At 48.1% G+C, this 22782-nt stretch overlaps 1 protein-coding gene across 3 annotated transcripts; it reads right to left on the bottom strand.

Moving 5' to 3' along the window:
* Nucleotides 1–604: 604 nt before the first annotated feature.
* IL1B (interleukin 1 beta) lies at nucleotides 605–16959 on the bottom strand. Of its 3 annotated transcripts, none has more exons than XM_033416305.2 (7): nucleotides 16832–16959; nucleotides 7520–7581; nucleotides 6935–6983; nucleotides 4658–4856; nucleotides 3703–3864; nucleotides 2138–2268; nucleotides 605–1415 (listed from the first exon to the last, which is right to left on the bottom strand). In XM_033416305.2, the coding sequence occupies exons 2-7, from the start codon at nucleotides 7564–7566 to the stop codon at nucleotides 1203–1205; spliced, it is 801 nt and encodes a 266-aa protein (XP_033272196.2). In that variant the 5' UTR covers nucleotides 7567–7581; nucleotides 16832–16959; the 3' UTR covers nucleotides 605–1202. The 3 variants fall into 3 exon arrangements, with proteins under 3 accessions (XP_033272196.2, XP_004285688.2, XP_049551853.1); XM_004285640.4 differs by lacking the exon at nucleotides 16832–16959 and adding an exon at nucleotides 8071–8928; XM_049695896.1 differs by lacking the exon at nucleotides 16832–16959 and having other exon boundaries at nucleotides 7520–7663.
* Between the last annotated feature and the right edge of the window lie 5823 nt (nucleotides 16960–22782).

The following is a 22782-nucleotide window of genomic DNA, read 5'->3' on the forward strand; positions in this document are numbered from 1 at the left end:
CCTTGGAAAGGACTGCCTTATTTTCTTCTGCTGTTTGTTACATAAAAGCTAGCACCCTATAAACACTGCCTCTTGTTCTTATTTATTTATTAGGCTGCACCACGCGGCATGCGAGGGATTGAACCCATGCCCCCTGCAGTGGAAAAGCAGAGTCTTAACCACTGGACCACCAGAGAAGGCCCTCCTGTTCTTTTTTTTTTTTTTTTTTTGCGGTACGCGGGCCTCTCACTGTTGTGGCCTCTCCCGTTGCGGAGCACAGGCTCCGGACGCGCAGGCTCAGCGGCCATGGCTCACGGGCCCAGCCGCTCCGCGGCATGTGGGATCTTCCCGGACCGGGGCACGAACCCGTGTCCCCTGCATCGGCAGGCTGACTCTCAACCACAGCGCCACCACGGAAGCCCACCAGATATACTTTTGATGAACAATAGAAACGAAAGGGAGAGGTATCAAGGCTGGTCTTTTCTGGCCAGTGATGTTCCTAAGTATCTCGCATTCAGTGATGAGGAATGAGCTTCTGGGTCCCCAAGGAGGATGCTCATGGCCCCATTTACCTTGACTCTTCTATGTCAGATCCAAGACAAGTCAATGACCACGTGGCAAAACATTTGTTTTCAGTGAACTTTATTTCAAAATCATTGAACAATCTGATCATCCTTCCTCATTCATAAATATTCCTTTTGAAATGATCTGAGCTTAAATATTTTCCGGCTTAGTGAAAGGACTTGATATAAAGACGGCACACTAGCCCAAATGAAATTGGTTCCACAGATATAGAAGACAGGGATTTTTCACAGACTCTGCTGTTTCTTGGCCCCCTTGAATTAAATTAAATAGATTAACCCATCAATAAATAAATAAATAAATAATGAAATGGTCACTCATCAGAAGCTGTGTGCAAAGGACAGAGGATTTCTCTGAACCTAGTGTGCCATGGTTTCTGCCAGGCTGGCTTTGAGTGAGTGGAAGAGGGGAGAGAGGGCTGGCTCAGTGGTTGGGGTCTGAGGACGGGCAGAAGAAGCGTGGGAAGAGTGGGGTTATTCCCGCCGGCTGGTGGGCAGGAGGTCTCGTAGCACGAATATACGGAGGGAAGTTGGGCATTGATTAGACAACAGTGAAGTTCAGGCTGCAGCCATGCTCTTCGATTCCCCTTCTGCTAGCCCTCAGGGTCATTCAGCCCATATGGACTCTGGGTACAGCTTCCTTTAGGGAGAGATGATTTCCATGGTGAAGTCAGTTATATCATGGCCGCCTTTGGAACGTCCTAGGAAGATGGGCTTTTCTTCTGCTTGAGAGGTGCTGATGTACCAGTTGGGGTACAGGGCAGATTCAAATTCGACGCTATTCTTGATTTCTGTCTTGTTGAAGACAAATCGCTTTTCCATCTTCCACTTTGGGTAAGTTTTGGGGTCTACCTCCTGCAGCAAAACAGAAATAAACATTTTCATGAGGGCAGGGACACAGACGCTCTACTCTGATCTGGACAAAGATATTCTCTGGGTCGGCTAGAGAGAAAATGGATACGAAGGTCACAGGCCCAGGAGCCAGACTCCTGAGTTATCTTTGAGACCCCAGGTTTCTATGTGGTGACTGAAGGTGTCCCTTATCCTCTTCTGAAACTTAGCATCAAATGCTAGGTGGGAATGTTTTTCAAAAGTGAAAATTAGATTAAAGCTCCTAGGCGTATCTGTTTGCAGGGACTTTGCTGTATTGTCCTCATGGCCCTGTGGCTAGAATGACTTCAGCTTGGAAATGAAGCTTTTGCTGGGAAAGCGGGTGAGGGGAGGTGTGATTTTGGGAGAGGGTTGGAAATGATGGCAGGTGACAGGTCCCCTGAGCAGATTAAGTTCCCAAAACGTCATCTAACAAGTGGAGCAACCCTAGCAATGTATAATCTATTGGGTGGTCACGACGGCAAGACACAAGAACATCTACATAATGATTTAATTTTCTGTGGTGGGAGTGAAAGTTGCATGCATTTAACACTTACATTAAACTTATTTACATCTATGCAAAGTTATCAAGTAGCTCTGCTCCCAGAGTTTCTAAGGGGAAGAGGTAGTTGTCCTGGAAGAAAGTGATGGCTAGGCGTCCTTCAGAGGAGCCTGAGAAGGGCCTTCAGCCCCTGGTACCCACTCACCTCCAGCTGCAGGATGGGCCTATCGCCTTTCATCACACAAGACAGGTATAGATTCTTTTCCTTGAGGCCTAAGGCCACAGGTATCTTGTCGTTACTTTCATCTCCTTGCACGAAGCTCATGCAGAAAACCACTGGGGAGAGGAAAGGGGTCTCATGGTTAGGGACACACAGCACTGCAGGGACTCTTACAATTTAGCATCCTCTGCGGAAACCCACACCGAGGTTCCTGTGGCTTAACAGACAGGGTAATGGGGCTTCTCACAGATCATAGCAGGTTCAGTTGGTTGAAACAGGTTTTTCCCCAGAGAAGGTCTAGGGGCTTCTCAGAGCCTCACCACAGTGGCAATGAAGAATCAGGGGGTCTGATTTTTAGAAACTGCAGAAAGTCATCTTGTCCCTGACGGGTGATGTGTCCATCCACAAGAGCACAATAATTTGATCAACATGAAAAGCGAGAAAAGAGAGAAAGCTGGGTCCCGGAAAAACATCGGGCATGGATCTGTTTCAGGAATGTAGAGAAGGAAGTGGGAAGAACTTGGGAAAGGAGCTTAGCTGGGAAAAGTGGCTGCAAAGAGAGACATGCATTTTTTTTTTTTTTTTTTTTTGCGGTACGCGGGCGTCTCACTGTTGCGGCCTCTCCCGCTGCTGAGCACAGGCTCCGGACGCGCAGGCTCAGCGGCCATGGCTCACGGGCCCAGCCGCTCCGCGGCATGTGGGATCTTCCCGGACCGGGGCACGAACCCGTGTCCCCTGCACCGGCAGGTGGACTCTCAACCACTGCGCCACCAGGGAAGCCCGAGACATGCATTTTAATCTTCCCTAGTCATAGCTGTCTGACTTGGAGGCCCCAAGGTCACCCTCACAGTGCAATTCTAAGGAAACAGGGCTGTCTTGACTTGGCTCACACCAGGAAGCTTTCCCACAGTGATGCCTCTCTCCAAGGTCAGCAGCCTTGGAAGAGAACTGCCTGCTTCTTTCAGCTGCCCCCTGGACCGCAGCCACGGTGGCAAAGTGCTGGGCAGATTCCCACAACCCGTGGGCCCCTCAGTCTCGAGACAATTGCCAGTGACCGTAGAGAGATATGAGTTCCTGCTTGTCAGTAAGGTTTCCCTCTAAGGAACCATCTGGTATTGGGCCGGAAAGATGTTAGGGGCGAGGGGGCGGGGCTGGGCATGAGGCGGGGGAACAAATTATCTCCTCACCATTCTAGTTTCAACTGCAACAACAGGAAGAAAGAACCCACGGGCGGTTAGGTCTTGTCCATCAAATGACTCCTTTCTAAAAGAAGCACTGACGTGGCGCTACCATTAAATGACTTGAGTGAACAGTGGTCCTGAGCGTGCTTGAGCCCCCTAATTTCTCAGAGTCACCTCTCTTGCTGAAAAATAAATGCTCTAAGGGAGTCGATCTGGTGTCAACGCTAGGACCCAAACAAAAACATATCCTTTATTGTATGTTATTTCACTGCTGTTGATCATTTGCCTTAATCATCTACTCTGTTGAAAGTGTAGAGAATTAGCAAGCTACCAGGAGGCCAAGAAAAGAAGCAGGGTGTCCCCAGGTACCTTCTCGGTTCATGTCCCGTGCGAGGAGGTGGAGAGCCTTCAGCACACACGGGCTAGCCAGCACCAGGGATTTTTGGTCTCTGTCCTGGAGTTTGCAGGTCAGCGACTGCACAGCCGCGTCACACAGAAGATCATCGTCGTACGTTTCAAAGATGACAGGCTCTAAAATGTGGAGCACAGACGTCGTTTAGGTGGAAGCTCAGAGGGGCAGGCCTGGTGTTGTGAAGCAGCAGAATTGGGTTCCTCCGAGGATATCTGAGCACGCACAGCCAAAGTTTGATTATAACATTGGTGGGCAGGAAGCTGGGGTGCGTCAGAACACTGGGCCTGGCACCCTAAGATTTGGGTTCAAGCCTCAGCTCTATTGCTGGCTGTGGATGGGCCATAGAGCTACTTATGTAAAGTGGCAGCGGCAATAGAACTGGCCCAACAGGGATATTCTGACACTCGCAGAAGATACATAAGTGAAAGCCCTCAGAATGATTGGGTGCTTTGCAAAGATCAGTAGTTATCAAGGTCCTATTTTAAGAATAGTTTCAACAACTAAAAATGAGACTAAAACCATCACCAAATTGGATTTTATACAGTCGTGTCTTGAGATGTTACATTTTGGGTACCATTTTATGCGTGACCATGAATATATTCTGGAAAAGCTTCCATTCTTAAGATTAATAGCACTATTACCCAGTTACACCATCCTTTCAGTAAAGAAGAATTCCTTAAAAAATCTTTTAAGTGAACAAATCGATCTGATGGAAGACAAAAAAAAAAAGAATGGTTTCAACTAAAGAGATGATTAATTGGGTTTCTAGGTGTCTCTGTTTGCCTCTCACTGCTGGGCCTTCTACTTTTAAAGGGTTTCAGCTTTAGGGAAGTTTAGTTGACTGTTGGGTTACGGCCTCTGAGAAGGAAATGACCAGCAATCTCGTGTCTGCCCTCAGCTCTCGTTAGTTACCTTCTTCAAAGATGAGTGAAAAGATGCTCTTCAGGCCATCATCCTGGAAGGTCTGTGAGCAGGGGATCTTCTGCAGCTTCTCCACAGCCACGATGACCGACACCACATGCCTGAAGCTTTTGTTGTAGAGCTGGTGGGAGATTTGCAGGTGGATGCTCTCATCTCCCGTGGAGCTGAGGTCCAGGTGTTGGACGCAGCACTGTAGAGAGAATAAGGAAGTCAGCGTGGGAAGGTGCTTGTGCCAGAAAACTCTGGTTTTGACATGAGAGAGGACGAAGGAGGGGGTAACAGAGCTTCTAAGGATAAACGTTCATCTCTCTGCAGCCCAGAGAGGTTAAGTGGCTTACCCAAGGGCACGTGGCAAGAGAGAGGCAGACCCAAAACTAAAACGTTGGCTTTCTGATGCCCTATATGGCATTCTTCTAGAATAAATACCATTTCTACCTTATCTCTTTTACACATGCTCCACCTAACTATAAACTTATACCTTCTTACACTTTTGATATTTTTGTAAATCTAATGCACTAACACTATGTAGTTAATTTTTCATGGCAATGATGATCATAATATTTTCAATACATCTATGCTCAATCAACAATTATTCTTTTTTTTTTGCGGTACGCGGGCCTCTTGCTGTTGTGGTCTCTCCCGTTGTGGAGCACAGGCTCCGGACGCGCAGGCTCAGTGGCCATGGCTCACGGGCCAAGCCGCTCCGCGGCATGTGGGATCTTCCCAGACCGGGGCACGAACCCGTGTGCCCTGCATCGGCAGGCGGACTCTCAACCACTGCGCCACCAGGGAAGCCCAATCAACAATTATTCTATACAAGTTTTTTTTTTCTCTCAAATGCTCTCTCATAAATAACCTGCCAATACTTTAAAAGTGGTTACTATTCCTGAAATAGGTTCCCATTTCCACCTTATTCAGAGAACCTGTATAACTAACTGCATTAAGGCTTAACTGAGGTTGCCCCCAAGGCACGATAATGGTTTAAAAGCTTGAAGGACAGCTAAAGAGACATATAACAGTGCAGAGGAAAGCTGAGTGCGAGATAAGTTCCTGCCCAGAGCAGAGGCCCCAGATGAGGGAGAGCCAGGCTCCTGGAAGAGACAGTGGAGGAGGGCCGGGTCGCACCCCACCCAGGGCCAGAGAAAACCAGTTACGCTGGTTTTAAAACCTTTAAAGAGATGTGCTTTTAACAAGACTGAGACTGGATGAGGAGGCTGGAGGAGGCTGTCATGAACTAAAAAAGTAAGAGAGAAGTAGCTGCCTGCTAATCTGTACAAGTGCATTAGCTGGGCTGATGGCTGGACACCCTGGGAAAGTTATCAGGCCTCTTACAGAAGAGAAGAGCCAGCTGGAACATCAGCAAGGCTCTCCGTTAAGATAAGAGTCAGAGGGCTTCCGTGGTGGCGCAGTGGTTGAGAGTCCGCCTGCCGATGCAGGGGACACGGGTTCATGCCCCGGTCCGGGAAGATCCCACATGCCGCGGAGCGGCTGGGCCCGTGAGCCATGGCCGCTAAGCCTGCGCATCCGGAGCCTGTGCTCCGCAACGGGAGAGGCCACAGCAGTGAGGGGCCCGCGTACCGCAAAAAAAAAAAAAAAGAGTCAGAGAAATACTCCTCTGCTGGGATAGACTTAGCTCCTGCTGACAATATTTCAGAACTGAAGGTTGCGGGATGCTAGGGTCTCTGACGTCATCCAGCTCATGAGCCTTATTTTTTAGATGAAGATCAGAGGGGTAAAATGACTTGACCAAGATCCACTGGCAAGTGAATAATTTTCTTGCCACTCCCAACTAAACTTTTTCTGTACATCATCTATGCCCTGTTATCATAAGCTCCATCCCAGGGAGCAAAAAGCAACTCCACCGTTAAAGGATGCAGACACGTTCATTCTCAAGATCATCTTCTCTGGGTCTCAGAGTGTGACTTAAGTGATTAACGTAGTTTCATCACTCTGAGGGCTAAAAGCCTCTTCTAAAAGGAGAATCAAATTTGCGTTGGAGCCTGGACCGTCTTCCTAACATGAAACAGCAAACGCTATCTCCACTGTAATTCCCCCCCACCCTCTGCAAGCATGGCCACCATCACCAAGCCTCAGTGAACCACTGTGGTGGCGTGGGAGCTGCGTAGTGGCCAGCCTGCGTCTGTCTCACTGGAAGAGGAGAAAATCATTTGAACACAAAACTCCATAGGAACAAGGTGGACCCCTTTCCTTGAGCCTTTCCCATGTCAGAGCCCCTTCATGTGTTGGGAGCTAAGCCCACGGACTCACCTTCATCTGTTTGGGGCCGTCAGCCTCAAATAACAGGTCATTCTTGTCACTGTAATAAAAACAGAGAGATTGTTCAATTATGTCTCCTGGACAAGATTATTTTTCCTTCCCTGCAAACAGTCTTCACCGTTAATAGGAAACTGCAAACAGCATGTTCCTTAGGGCTGCCTGAAGCTGCCAGGTTCCGTGGTGATATGCAATGGAAAAGCAAATGAGGCAGGGCAGGTACCCACGTTGCTCTCTGTTGGATGCTGAGACCTAACTTCCAGCCCAGTTAAAATCTGAGCTTTCTGTCTCATTTAAGCCAAATGTTGCAAGGGATCCCCTGTATTGTCCACTTGACACCTTTCCTTCCTGTTTGCCCTCTGCAGGCTGTCCCTGCAGCAACATCTAGATGGCCTATGGGTGCCAAGGCCAGACTTATAGTGGGAAATTAGTCTTTAAAGCAGATTTGCCTTGGAACCCTGCTTGCCACTGAAAGAGGCAGTTTGGTGGGGGCAAATCTGGTCTTCAAGCTCAGATGACACACTCCACTCTTGAGAGGGGAGCCCTGTTCACATTACTGGTATCAATTTTCCCACTGACCTGTAGTAAGCCATCACTTCGTTGGTGGGTTCAGGTACCGTTGCCATGGCTGCTTCAGAAACCTGTGTAGAGAGGAGAAAATGAGTGACCATTTGCCACGCCAGTCCCCACGAGGGCTGCCTTCACACGTGAATTGCCCTCAGCATCTACTACCTGGTAGGCATGCAAAGAAGCGATCTTTGAACGCATAAGTGAATGCGTGAAAGAGTCATCCTTTGGGTCCAGAGTAAAACATTTGCTAAATCAAGCCTAAACCAGGAGTGGATTTATTAGGAGACCTGGGGCAGAGGTTTGATGCTGAGCTCTCAGACACCAGCTGTGAGATAAGCAGTATTAATCCGCAATATTTTGCAAGTTATGGCATTATAGTACATCTGGCATTTGCAAAAAGCCTAGCCCTCAGGCCCAGAGAGAAGGAGGGAGGGAGAGGGGAAGGGAGGGAGAGAGGGAGAGAGCGGGTGGGGGGGGGAGAGAGAGAGAGAGAGAGAGAGAGAGAGAGAGAGAGAGAGACTCCCTTAGGACCTAGTCATAAGGAAGAATTAAAGTGGTACCTGGACAATGAAGGCTGTCTGGAGAGAATAGAATCCCGGAGTGGCCTGTTGCGTCTCCAAGAGGTATGCTGTCTGCCAGTTTCTCCCTCACTATTTTATGGCCTTCAAAAGCAGAAGTGAGGAGCTAAGAAATTTCCCGGTTTGGTTAACTGATTTCACAACCAAGTTAAAAAAAAAGAGGATGGATGGGAACTTCTGGGAGAGGGTAAACTGAAAAAATTCTCTAATCCTTGGAAGGGCAAGTGGTAGCAAACTGTGACATATTTTTGCAAATGTGTCATTATGCAAATATATGTTGTTTTTTCTGACAACTATTGTGCAGATGATGTCAATCAAATACTGGGGTTTCCTAGGTTAGAAGGATGTTTTAATTTAGGATCTCTGGGGTAAAGTGGAAGACACGCAGAGAGACACACATACAAATGCTCCCTCACTCTTTGCACATAAGTTTAGGAACCTTCCCACTTGGAGATGGATAAATGGGCCTAATGAAGTAACAGTAACCCTGCCAGTTCTGCACCCAGCGTGCTGTTTTCTACCTTGGGGGCTCCGGGTCAATTACTGGGGAGTAATTACTGGGAGCCTCTGGGGAGACACTTGATCTTGCTAGGATGAAGCAGAGAAAACACAGTAGTGCAGGGGTTCAGGCTCCAGATGGGGCTGGGGAAACCTTGGAGACAAGCTCATCCAACCCATTCAGACCAGGTGCTGGTACCCTAGCCAATTGCATATGGAATCTCCATCAATGTTTGGTGAATGGTGAAACGAGCCTGGATTGAGAACATATTTGAAAAGATTGTGAATAAGTCAGGCTTCGTGATCACATTCCCTCTTTAAGATGCAGAGATGTTTTTTGCCTGAAAGAATTTTTTTCTGTTAACTCTGAAAAGTGAAAATTTTTACAAATAAGAATATTCAGGGCTTCCCTGGTGGCGCGGTGGTTGAGAGTCCGCCTGCCGATGCAGGGGACTTGGGTTCGTGCCCCGGTCCGGGAGGATCCCACATGCTGTGGAGCGGCTGGGCCCGTGAGCCATGGCTGCTGAGCCTGCACGTCCGGAGCCTGTGATCCGCAACAGGAGAGGCCACAACAGTGAGAGGCCCACATACCACAAAAAAAAAAAAAAAAAGGAATATTCAGCTGAGGCTATATCCCTTGGTAAGTCCAAGAGTTATTAGACTATGTTTTTTTCTCTAGCTTTATTGCAGTGCAATTCACATATAATGTTGTATAAGTTTAAGGTGTACAACATGATGATTTGGTATATATATATATAAAAGATTACCACAATGAGGTTAGTTAACACATCCATAACCTCACACATATATATACATATACATACATATACATATGGTGGTGAGAACATTTAAGATCTACTCTTTTAGCAACTTTCTGCCGTATGATACAGTGATACAATATAGTTAATAATAATCACCATACTGTACATTAGATTCCCAGAACTTATTCATCTTATAACTGAAAGTATGTACCCTTTGACCAACATCTCCCCATTTCTCCCAACCCCTAGCCCTTGGCAATCACTATTCTTTTCTCTGTTCCTGTGAGTTTTGCTTTTTTTTTTTTAAGATCCCACTTCTAGGTGAGATCATATAGCATTTGAATTTCTCTCACTTATTTTACTTAGCATAACACCCTCAAGGTTCATCCACGTTGTGACGAATAGCAGGAGTTCCTTCTTTTTTATGGCTAAATAATATTCTTTTATATACATATTGTATACCTCTATATAGAGATATATACCTCTGTAATATAGTCTGAAATCAGGAAGTGTGATGCCTCCAGCTCTGCTGTTCTTAAGGTTGCCTTGTCTCTTCAAGGCCTTTGGTGATTCCATACAAATTTTTGGATTGTTTGTTATATTTCTGTGAAATATGCCATTGGAATTTTGATAGGGATTGCAATGAATCTACAGACGGCTTTAGGTGGTATGGACAGTTTAACAATATTAGTTACTCTAGTCCCAAACATGGGATACCTTTCCATTTATTTGTGTCTTTGATTTCTTGCATCAATATCTTATAATTTTCCGTGTACAGATATTTCACCTTCTTGGTTAAATTTATTTGTATTTCGATGTTATTGTAAATGGCATTGTTTTCTTTATTCCTCTCTGGGTATTTTGCTGTTAGCGTACAGAAATGCACCAGACTTTGTTTAACTCAGACACCAGAAGAGTGCCTGCCCAGGGTACTGCCCCAGGGTAGCCCTAGAAGAAGGAATGAATGACCGGGTCAAAAATGGGGCATGGAGTCTGGGAACGGTGCCTTCTCTAGCCCCTTTGTCACATCAATATTATAGCACTTATTATAGCACCGAATCGAAACCTGGCTCACTTACCTGGTTCCCTTAGGAGGCTGTGAACTCTTCTAGAGCTGGGCCTAGCACAGTGTGTGACATGCAAGTTCAGGCAGTAAAGCTTTGCTGCCTGAATTAGTGAGCAGGAATTTGACAGTGTTTTTACTCAAATAAGGATGTGCTTACTCTGTGCCAAGTCCTGGGCTTGCACAACATGGTTCATGGGAGAGAGTACCTGACTTTCACAGGCAGGAGGGAAATAGACTCTACCGTGGGCAAGAATGATGCAGTGGCTTCACCAACCAGCCTTCTGATTGGGCTCTCAGTATCTTGATATCAGGAAGGCAGACACAAGAATCCCATCTTTGGGAAGTTATATGTTTCAGAGAGAATCTAAGAGCTGCATCCTGTTCAATGCATCCATTCCTTGGGAGTTTGGGGAGCAATAGTCCCTAAGTCCTCATAAAATTGGGTGTTTGGTTTGTGCAGACTCCCCGGAGGCCCTGCCTAGGGAGCCTGGTGGATGACTCTGTTTTCCTTTCATAAGGTCCACCCTGGAAATGAACCCCTGGTCCTCAAGTCTCACTGAAGGAACCACCACCTTCCTCAGACTCTTTATGCTGGGGGTCCACAGGACCCGGTGGTCTGGTAGCTCTGTGAGCTCTCCTGACAGAGAACACAGAGAGGCACTCAGTCGCTGATGTGATTACAAGCTGAGTGAAGGAGGATGGAAGCCAGTGACAGGAGAGCAGGTATGCAAGGGACCCATGTCGTTTCTGAGTGAATCCATTCTGTTTCTGGGAATTGAGATAGAGGTCAGGAATGAATCTACTTCTCCATCCTCTTCATGCACCAGTATCCAGGGTGCATGAGCCCTCATTCTTTCTCCTCAAGGGAAAGTTTGGAGCCATGGGGCAATGCCCTTTGACGTAGTATTCTCTACAGCTCTGCCATGTCTCATCCTGATCCTGTAGCCCAGACCCAAAACCTGGCAGCATCCGGTCCATCTCAGGAAGTGAAACCTCTTATTGTGTCAAGCAGGCCGGTTGCACAATGCATGTATTAAACCCTGTCTTTCCAAGGAAACCACTCAGGCCCCAGCACTTCTTTCCGGTTCCCAATAAACAGAAAACATCTCACTACAGATGTAGTTGCATGGAGGGAGGGCCTGGAAGAGGGACGACGATGGAGATGGAGATGCAGACACCCAGGGAAATGGACCAAGCAGAAGTGCGGGGGAGGTGTTGGCAATGCCAGGACGTCACAGGGAGCTCCAGCTTTTGGGGAATTCTTCAGCTGCTGAGTCACCCAAGCCCTTCTCAGCTGCAAGTTGCCCTCTACCCTGGTAGGTCATTCCTCTGAGACAGGATCCTGGCACTGATTCAGAGCAGCAAGTGCCTTGGTACCATCTTCTGCCTAATCTTGGGCGTTGAACCTCTCTCATCAAGGTTGGCCTCACTGAAATGGTCTTCGATCACTTTGAACAAGAAGACCAGCAAAATAATCATGGGTTGCTTCTTATATCATCATGATACATGTAGTGATGACTGCTCTCCGCTGCGGACTATTCCTTCCTGGTTCACTCCCTTGCTCAGAACAGAACTAAGGTACAACCATCCCTCCCATTTTCCCCACGTCCCTTCTCATCCTTGGCATTGACTTCCTAACATTGTTCATAAGAGTCTGCATTTTCCTTCCATTATTTCCACGGGTCTTTCTGGTACCTGAATGTGTAAACAACGTCCTGTGTAGCCACACCTGTCTCCATGAATTCCCGACTCCTTTTCCTCCTGCTTCGGGGATTATTTGGGAATGAGCAGTCTGATTTTTAGTTTTGAGACCTCTGCTCTTCCTCTCACAGCATCATCTCATTTGGGCCTGCTTCCTACCCCCCTGGACCCAGGTACTCAGAGTGGCGACAGACAGGCTCCAGGAATATTCCATTCTTCCTCTAGGTCTAGAACAAGGAGGGCTTAGATATATAAGCAGGAGGTTTGGTGCAGCGAGGTGTATGGTCTCCAGTGGCCTCTCCCCATAGGCTCAGTCGTTATTTCACCTCTGAGAGCCCAGTGAAAACTTGCCCTTCCTTTGGATCCAACAGAAAAGCCCTGGGTGGGTAAGGTGGATATCAAGGGCTTTGTGCTCTATATCTTTTCGCACACATCGTGTGTACAGGAGAGTCGGCCTCAGACATAGTACTCTGATACAACTTGTACCAGGGGCCTGGAAACATTATGTATAAAAGAGCCAGATAGCAAATAATTTAGGCTTTGTTGCAACCACTCAACTTTACCACTGTTGCGAGAAAGCAGCCATGGGTAATGTGTAAATGGAGGGGCTTAACTGGGTATGGCCTGCAGGTTGAAGGAGTCAAGTGCCTGTCATATCCCATTATATTACACCATTTTTTTAAAAAGATATTTTTGGGATATGGACCATTTTTTAAAGTCTTTTATTGAATTTTTTACAATGTTGCTTCTGTTTTATGTTTTAGTTTTTTGGCCCCGAGGCATGTGGGATCTTAGCTCCCCAACCAGGGATTGAACCTGCACCCCCTACATTGGAAGGCAAAGTCTCAACCACCGAACCACGAGGGAAGTCCCATCACACCATTTTTATTGGATAGAAATTTAGAAACAGTACTTTTAAAAAAACTGTCCTTGCTCATAGAATTCAACATCAAAAAGAAACAAACAACCAGATGAAAAAGATGGTAGAAGATCTGAACATTTTTCCAAAGATGGAATGCAGATGGCCAACAGGCACATGACCAGGTGCTCAACATCGCTAATCATCAGAGAAATGCAAATCAAAACCACAAAGAGATATCACCTCACACCTGTCAGAATGGTATCATCAAAAAGAACACATATCTTACTTGTATCTTGCTATTAAAAAAGGAATTGGCCTTAAAAAAAAAAAAAAGAACACATATAACAAATGTTGGCAAGAAGAGGGAACCCTCCTACACTGTTGGTGGGACTGTAAATTGGTGCAGCCACTGTGGAAAACGGTATGCACGTTTCTCAAAAAACTAAAAATAGAACTACCATACGACTCAGCAATTCCACTCCTGGGTATATATCCAAAAAAACAGAACAAAAACAAAAACACTAATTCGAAAAGATACACGCAGCCTCAATGTTCATAGCAGCATTATTTACAATTGCCAAGATATGGGAGCAACCTAAGTGTCCATCAATAGATGAATGGATACAGAAGACGTGGTATATATGTATAATGGAATACTACTCAGCCATAAAAAGAATGAAATGATGCCATTGCAGCAACATGGATGGACTTGGAGGGCATTATGCTTAGTGAAATAAGTCAGATAGAGGAAGACAAACACTGAATGACATCACTTACATGTGGGATCCAAAACATACAGCAAACTAGTGAATATAGCAGAAAAGGAACAGACTCACAGATATAGAGAACAAACTAGTGGTTACCCGTGGGGAGAGGGGATGGGAGAGGGGTAACATAGGGGTAGGAGATTAAGAGATATAAACTAGTATGTGTAAAGTAAGCTACAAGGATATATTGTACAACACAGGGGACATAGCCAATATTTCATAATAGCCATAAATGGAGTATAACCTTTAAAAACTGTGAATCACTATATTGTACACCCATAACTCACATAATATTTTACATCAACTATAACTCAAAGAAAAGTCAATGTGAAAAAAAAGTTTTTTAAAAAAAGGCTGTCCTTTATTGAGCACCTACTAAGTACTAGGCAGGTTTTTCTCATTATCTTATTTAATCTTCACAGTAAACTTTGAGGTAAATAGCACCCATTTCACCAATGAGGAAACTGAGGCCAACAGAAGTAACGTACCTGAGACCACGCAACTAGTAAATGTTGGAATCGTGACTCAGATATGGGTTCGCTGAACCCAAACCAGAACCTTTTTTTTTTTAACCACTTTTTATTGTTACGAACGTTTCTTGCCCCCATCCTGTGCAGTCCACAGTGCCCATCTGTAGACTCCTTCCTCAGTGATGCGGTTATATTCTAAAGGACATTGGCCTGGAGGATCACGTATCTGTCCCCAAGCATTTCTACATTGTCTCCCTTGCCTGCCCTCCTTTCCCACCTGGCTGTGACAAGCTGTGTGAGTTTGTTTCTTTCTCCTTCTTTCAGGGCTGCCCGGGGACTTTCCAATTCGGTTCTTAGTTCTCTCTCTTCCCTTTTCTGAGTTTCTTCCTTATTCATCTTCACTTTCTCACCTGCTCCTGGTGGCTCTGTTGCCTGAGTTCCTTTGCCCTTTCCTTTTTCCTTAAGACTTTGTTATAGCACTGTCAAAGGAATCCCTTTAGGGTTTCTGTCCCTGGAATCTTATGCTTTTTTTTTTTTTTTTTTTTTTTTTTTTTTTTTTTTGCGGTACGCGGGCCTCTCACTGTCGTGGCCTCTCCCGTTGCGGAGCACAGGCTCCGGACGCGCAGGCTCAGCGGCCATGGCTCACGGGCCCAGCCGCTCCGCGGCATGTGGGATCTTCCCGGACCGGGGCACGAACCCGTGTCCCCTGCATCGGCAGGCGGACTCTCAACCACGGCGCCACCAGGGAAGCCCTCTTATGCTTTTTTAAATGGTGCTAAAAAATACTTCTCTCCTAGAATCTCTGATGAAACGCTTCTCTCCTAAACTGTCTGCTGTGTCTGCATCTACTCGCTGGTTGTTACATAATCGAAGGTGATTTGACCATTTCCTTCCATGGCTTCGTTAATTTCACTTCTTTACTCACTTCCTCCTTATTGGCTGGAACTGAGTTTTCTATTTTCTGGGAGAGGAAGTTCTCACCAAGGCCACTCAGGATTTGTTGGGTGCACTGGTCAAGTCTGGTACCCAGACTCTGGGAGGTTATCTCCCCCAGTTACTGAATGAGGATGCCTGAGTGTGTAAAGGTGTTAGGAAAATTCTGCCCAAACTTCAATACAATGGGTAGATATTACAGAATTCACTAACCTCTGACCTGGAGTTTCTTTCTCTCCCTGATATTAGAGGGTTAGAAAATCTTCCAACATCTCATAAAGAATCAATGAAGCTGTCACATAGGATCCATGTTTCAAAATAGATTTTTACAGAGAGTGATGTTTGGTGTGATGGTTCCAGAAATGATCTATCGAAGTTAACTTATGATGTGCACAGGCAGAAAGTTATATGTTAGAACTAGTAGTGATTTAAACAACACCCTTCTTAGGCTTTTTGTTAATATAATGCTCATTTTCAAAGTATCAAATAACACAAAGGTATTTAGAATAAAAGCCCTCCACTCTCCCTTCCCCACTCCCTCTCTCACTGGTTAAGGCATTCAACCAGAAAGTATCACAGTCTCTACCACCCAAGGACTCACCCCTCCATCCATTCATGACCCACCATCAGTTTGTGGAAAGGTCTTTCTTGAGTGTTTCCTAAATGCCTGGGATCTGTAGATTTCTTTTCATCCCCATACTTCATTGCAGTTCAAGCCTTCCTGCCTTCTCACCTAGGTTATTTCAGTCATGTCCTAATTGGTTCGCTTGCTGCCATGGAAACTCCATCCATCCATTCCCCACACACCAGCCACAGAGGTCTCTCCACAAAGTAAATCTGGTGACACCAAGCCCTTGCTCCAATCCCATCACTGGCTCTCCATCCCCTTTCTGGGTGAGTCCAAGCTCCTGATCTGGGCAAGCAAGTCTCACCATGGAATCTTCTGCTTTCCTTTCCTAGCCCACGATCTTTCTGTGCTTCTGCACAACCTGTCGTTTCTGGCCTGGAACCTACTTCTCCTCTTTGTACCTTGGCCAACTCCTAGTGCTTCAAGACTCAGCTCAGGCTTTACCCCCTCCATGACAAGCCCCTTCCCAAGCTGGGTGGTAGGTACCTTCCTGTCTGTGGTGCGCCTCTAACACCCTCTGCAAACCTCCTTCATTGTGTTTTATTTGCTCGTCTCCCTTCCTGTTAATGTACCTGTCGCAGGCTTCGGATGATAGCTCTGATCTCCATGCCTGGCACATAACGATGCTCCACAAATGTTGGCTGACCACATGCACGAAAGCCAGGAGTGATCACGCCACACCACTCTCACTGCTTCCATCCTGAGCCAACCCCCACTGACAGGGAAATGTTTCCTTAGAAAAGAATATCTTTGTGTGAAAAGCGGAGACTCACCAGAAGTACAATGTCCAGCTCAGAACAAACTCCTCAGCAGCAAATAGGCCCCCCAGACTCTTAGAGCAGGAGAGTAGCTCTGGCCCGGTCAGGGGTCTTATCCTCTTGCAGAAGCACAGCTCCTGCCACGAAGGCACTGTGGACAACTTGCTGCTCTGGCTTGAGTCAGAGCAGTGTCCACCTGCTTGTCTGGGGAATTCTGAGCCTTTTATGAAGTTTTTTTTTGGGACAGGGAGGCGATAGGGGCTCCCACTATAACCAGGAAGGGGTGGTGTTCTCCGGACCTGGGTCTCACCAGAAACACCCTGGAGGCAAATTCCTGGAAAGATGCTCCCTTCTCTCCAGTATGGCAATTTTGAAGCGTTTCTTGAGGGCTTTCCAAATTCCTCTGACAATGTAGGAATTCTAGAAAGACAAAGTCAGAGATGATGGCATGTCATGGTAAGTAAGGTTAGCTGGGCAGGTCAGGCAAGGTAATGTCCATCATTCATTCAGCACAGGCACCCAGTTTGAGGTGTGTATATGTGTGTGTGTGTGTGTGTGTGTGTGTGTACAAGCAGGGGGAGGGTAACAAAACTACACAAGACATGGTAGCTGTCCTCAAGGAGGTTCTGCAAACGTCCAGAATTTAAGATGGAACATGGCAAGTACCGGGGCAGATGTAAACTTCCTCCAAGGGGCCGTCTCCCTTTCCTCTCCACACTTGGAGACGTGACTAGGCCAGAAGAGGGAGAGCAATGCGGTCCAGCTCTCTGTAGACTGCGAATGCTCTAGGCTGCGTGCTGGGCTGCTTTTGGGGAAATCGTGGGCTCTGGTGGGAAGGCTTGTTTCCGGCAGGGCAGAGCTGAGGACCTGAGAGCGCCAGGAAAGGCGTGGGGTGAGCATCTCCTCACTCTGGACAAGGGATCGTGAGGAAGAGCGGAGCTGGCCTTCGCGCCCTGGTGTCCCCACGTGGCCACAGTCACTGGCTTGGGACCCTGAAGGGGATGGAGAGGTACCATCAGACATGCCGGGGAGAGGGCGCGCTGGGGCAGGAGGAGGGCCCTGGTGGGCACGGGGGAAACTTCTTTCTCGGTTAGCCTCATGGTAGCTTGGGACCTGCCTGGAGCCCACCTGGGGGGTGAGCAGGGGGGGCAGGGCGGGGGGGCAGTGAGCTGTTTCCTGTCTCGCTGGGAACCCCCCTGGGAGGAGAGGAGAAGGTGCGCCTGGACCGCGGACCTGGGAGGGGCCTCCCCTCGTCCTCACACCTTCAGAAAAGCTCTGTTGAAGGCAGGAAGGCGGCCTCAGAGACTTAGGGGCGGGCAAGGTCCCCTCTCCAGGGCTGATGTGGCAGAAGCAGCTACGGTCATCCTATGGCCGGCAGGGCAGACACCTCATGCAGGGTCCCCGAGACCAGGGACCTGGGTGCCTTTGCAGTTTCCCCAGACGCCAGAGCAGTGTCCCACCGTCGCCGGTGTTCAGGACAGTTTGATGGACTTGAATGAATGGATGCAGGTCACCTGCAGCAGGTGCGGCAGTGGCAGCCTGACGTGGAGGCCAGGGGGAGGCTGCTGAGACCGTGCCCTGGGGACTCTCAGAAGTCCCTGGCGACACGTCTCTGTCCTCATTACTAGATGTCAGGCAAATTTACCGTCAACTGAAACCCGAGCGTGGGCATGCGTTTAATGAATTGAAGGGCGGCAGAACTTGTCACTTCAGCATGTGGATTCTTTTGAGCTGAAGGCAGTCGAGGCCCACCTGATTCGGGAGAAGGTTTAACTGCCTCCTTAACTACGTAAAGGAATTCGGACAGGGGGCATCTATCAGCAGGAGAGATATTGCCAGAAATGACTGTTTTAACTGACAGATTTATCTGCATAGCAGGACAAACATGATGACCCGTCATCTGCTCTTCTTATCTTCCTGTGAATTTCCCCTATCCCCTTTGAAACCCCGGGCCCCTCTCCCATCCCTTAGCTCAGGATGTCACAGAAGCCTCAACTGCCTGACTGCCTTTGAGTCTCATATTTTTATTTAATTTACGTGCAAAATTAAATGTGCTTCTCTCCTGTTAATCTGTCTGATGTCAATTTTATTATTAGACCCAAAAACCTAGAAGGGAGGAAGGGAGACATTTTCTGCCCCTACAGAATCCTCACCACTGGGGTTTTTCCCTGTCGAGGAACCCAACTTTAAATTCCCTGCTTCTGGAAGTCTGCCTTAGCTGGGCACCTGGAAGGTACTCTACATGCAGAGGGAGGCATAAAGAACTGGGTGTTGGGGTCCCCGCATCGAGACAGGATCTGAAGGGGAGAGACGGTTTGTACATCAGGAGATCGCGGGAGGGCCCTGAGTGCCTGGTGGCTCATCCCAGGCCGGTCTAGGTGGCTGATATCGTTTGCCTCCAGCTGGGGATCTGTCTGTGTCTGTGGGTGCAGAATGCTTGTGAACTGGGGAGCATGGGTTCAGAGCTGGGCTTGGGAGGCACCCTCGGTAGAAGTCCACGAGCTCAGCTCGCTCCACTGCAATGTCGTGGGTTAGTTTAGGCGGGCTCTCGACGCTCAGCCTTCCTTTTGCTCAGTACATGCAGCACACAGGTCTCCTGTCTGATCCTTGCCTATGTCAGTCTTGCTCTGAACTGAGAGCCAAGTTGGTTTATCTGTTTCTCATGAGGGTCTCCCCGACCCCCCATCCCTCACCCCCCTCCCTCTAGTTCCAGCCACTCTTTAGCCCATTACTCCTATGGATTTTCTTCTCACCGTCTGCAGTGATCTCTTATCTGCTCTTTACAGACAATCGAAACAGGTTGTATTCACATGTGTCCCCGGACCAGAGTGTATGATGAACAATGGTTGGTCAACTGGAGACGGATCGGACTGTCCCTTGCGAGTCCCTGATGACTGACTCTTTCTGGCTCTCGTCTTAGGTCTCACTCCACGTTCTCTCCAAAGGATGAGAGAGTTAGAGTCGTTCAGTTCAGGGCCCTTGGGTGGGCGGCTCACGTCCCTGCGTCCTGCCCGGGAGGTTGTGCTGCTCTGGCTGACAGGGCAAGTTTCTCTGCCTCTCTCACTTCCGCATGGGTGTTCCTTCTGAAATCACTTGCTCAGTCCAGAGAGTGATCTTACCCAAGAGGGTCCTGCATCACAGGGGCTTAAGGAACGGAGACCTGCTGCTCAGATATCTCCTCCTGAGCTACCCAGGGCGGCTGATGGCTGAGGGACCAGCCTGGCCCAGGGTCCAGCTGCAGATCCAGCAGGGCACAGGCTCCCACGCAGGTACCCAACTTCCAGCTCGGGTTCCTCCCACCCACTCTGGGTGTTCAGATGGAGAGAGAGTGGGGTGCTCCACTGTGCCCCTGGGAAACCCCAGGACTATGAAACCTCATCATGAGCCAGGGGCCACGTTCTACACACGGTTCCTGCCACTGAGAATTGGGCCCCTGCCTGTTGTCTTTTTACGAATGGCTTCATCGACAAGGGGACTAGCCCAGTGTGAGTGGAGATGGTGGGAAAAGGGAATAAGTTCTCAACATTTCCTCTGAACCCACGGCAGCCTTGCTGGCTGAGCACAGGTGGTTCGATTGTCAGACCACTGAGCTCTTACATTATCCTACAGATAACTGGCTCTCAGGAGTGAGCTGGCCTCTGTGAACTCCAGCAAGTTCCTTAACTCTTTCTTTCCAGAGGTTGATTTCCTAGGAGACATTATTTTAAAGTATCGAGAGTACGATCGGATTCACCCCGGTTTCCCTTTGTCGCTGGAGAGGGAAATTTGCTCTTACTTCTTTTAAGTTCTAGTCACGAAGAAAGCAGTCCTACAAACGAGCAAACAAACTCATCACGTTGATATCCGGAACAGAACCTTTCACCTTAGTCTCCCCAGGTGACAAGCCTCCTCGTTGGTTAGTGGGGAGGTGCTTTGCGTGTGGCGGTTTGGGGGCACAGGTGACCTTCCCCACCAGCCTGTAAGCTCCTAGGGGGCCGTGACAAAATTGTCTACCTCGCCTTCTCCTGTGACACCTTGCTTAGGGTAGTCACTTGAGGAATGGGTCAAATTATCACTGAATAAAGGATTCCAGGAGGCACTCAGTGGGTGAGTCAGGAAGACCAAAGAGGGGATCAGATGAAGTTCTGCCCTTGTTGCCCTGTCTCTGGAAGTCACTCCCTTCCTAATAAGAGTAACGTCATTTCCACTGTTGCCATTGACTCTCTGATGGAAGAGATAATCCAACAGGGATAACTGGTCGTGAGTGAGTACGTGTGAGTTTAAGACTGGAAAATGTTAACTGGCAACACTTACTTCTAAAGAGCTCATTTGGCCTGGGGCGGCAGTGAACTTGGGGAGCCCTGCTCCCCAGTGTGCCTCGCTGCCCATTTGTCTCATCGGTTCCCTGAGGTTCACCGCACAGGGGCTTCCTGAGTTATCCTGCATCCTTCACACTTTAGCATCCTCCCTTCCCAAAGGGTAGCATTACCTTCCATGTAGCATTTTCAGTCCTGCTAGGAATACAAAGATGGATTCAACATGGAACCTCTCTTCAGGGAACTTATCTTGAATACAAGGAATTAATACTCCGGATAGAAGAGGCATGCCCCTGGCCACCCCCGAGGCCGGATGCCTCTTGGAAAGGCTCCATTTCAGCAATCGTGCCTGCAGACTTCCCCCTCTCTGACCACAGCCTTGCTGCTTTCTCACTCCCATACTCTCAAAGCACCGGTTCTTCACCACTATCAGGACCTCTAGCCCATGGACATCCTCCCTCTCTGTCTGCCCCTCTGCTTTCGCTTCCTTATCCATCCAGTTTAATTTCTATGCGCCATCTTTTCGGCCATCTTCTTGCTGGTGTTCTCACAGGCTTTCTCTCTTTTCTTCCCTGGCACGCATTAGATAAAACCCCAGGCCTCGTTGTATCGATGGTCTGTATCTCCATAGGGGCTGCTAGGGGCTGTTGGAGAAGATCACCCAGCCTTACAGACGGCTGCCACCTGGATGCACGCGCACCACCACCACTGAGCTCTCACACCGCTCAGCAGTCCTAGGAAGCTTTCCTAGGCGCTTGTGCACAGCAACAATATCCTGACCCCATCGGTCCCATGCGCTGTCCTTGAAAATAGAACTCATCCTAGGAAAGCCTGCTCAGCATCTCCCACCGCACTTCCAACTACACCCCACTAGCCCTGCCATTCTCTTATTGCTGGAGCGGTAGAGGCTCTTCCTTTCCTCCAGGTCCTGAGCCTCCTGACTCATTGTTATATAATTTAACAATTTATCTGATTGGGCTTCCCTGGTGGCACAGTGGTTGAGAGTCCGCCTGCCCATGCAGGGGACACAGGTTCGTGCCCCGGTCCGGGAAGATCCCACATGCCATGGAGTGGCTGGGCCCGTGAGCCATGGCCGCTGAGCCTGTGCGTCCGGAGCCTGTGCTCCGCAACGGGAGAGGCCACAACAGTGAGAGGCCCGCGTACGGCAAAAAAAAAAAAAAAAAAAAAAAAATTATCTGATCTTTGTCCCAGATTTCTGGCTGGGAGCTTCTGAAACCCTTGGAATTTCCTCAGTGACAGATAACGATCTGACTCATGGCAGGGTATCTAGATAGCTTCATGCTGGTGCCTGGTCATCAGAAAGATCATCTAGATAAACGGTTGGGGCTTGGAGACACTCGATATCAGATCTTCCTCCCGGCTTCCTGGGAGGGGAGCGGGGCTGGAGACTGCGTTCAATCATGTGGCCAATGTTTAATCCATCACACGTGTGTGTTAAATCCCCCCAAACTCTGGACGCTGGAGCTTGGAGAAGCTTCTTGGTTGGAAGCACACAGTGATGTGCTGGCAGGTGAGGCACCCTGACTCCACAGGGAGAGGGCACGGAAGCTCTGTGGTCCCTCCTAGACCTCGTCTTAAATGTCTTGTCATTTGGGTCATCCTCCTGATGCGTGTCCTATATAATAAAATTACAGTAATTTATATCATAATATAAAATTATAATATAATAGCACTTTCCTGAGTTCTGTGAATCTTTCTCGTGAATGATCAAATCTGAGGGGGTCATGGGAACTTCTGAATTTATAGCCAGTCAGTCGGAAGTGTGGGTGGTCAGGGGACCCCTGAAGTGTGGCTGGCATCTGAGGTAAGGGATGCTGCCTTTTAGCTCGTGGGGTCTGCACTGACTCTGGGTGGTTGTTGCTAGAGTTGACCTGAAGTACACCCAGTTGGGGTTGAAATGGAAAACCCATCTTCTCAAAGACTTTGCCGTTTTG

Source organism: Orcinus orca, chromosome 13 (genome assembly GCF_937001465.1).
Source record: "Orcinus orca chromosome 13, mOrcOrc1.1, whole genome shotgun sequence".
Classification (NCBI taxonomy): domain Eukaryota; kingdom Metazoa; phylum Chordata; class Mammalia; order Artiodactyla; family Delphinidae; genus Orcinus; species Orcinus orca.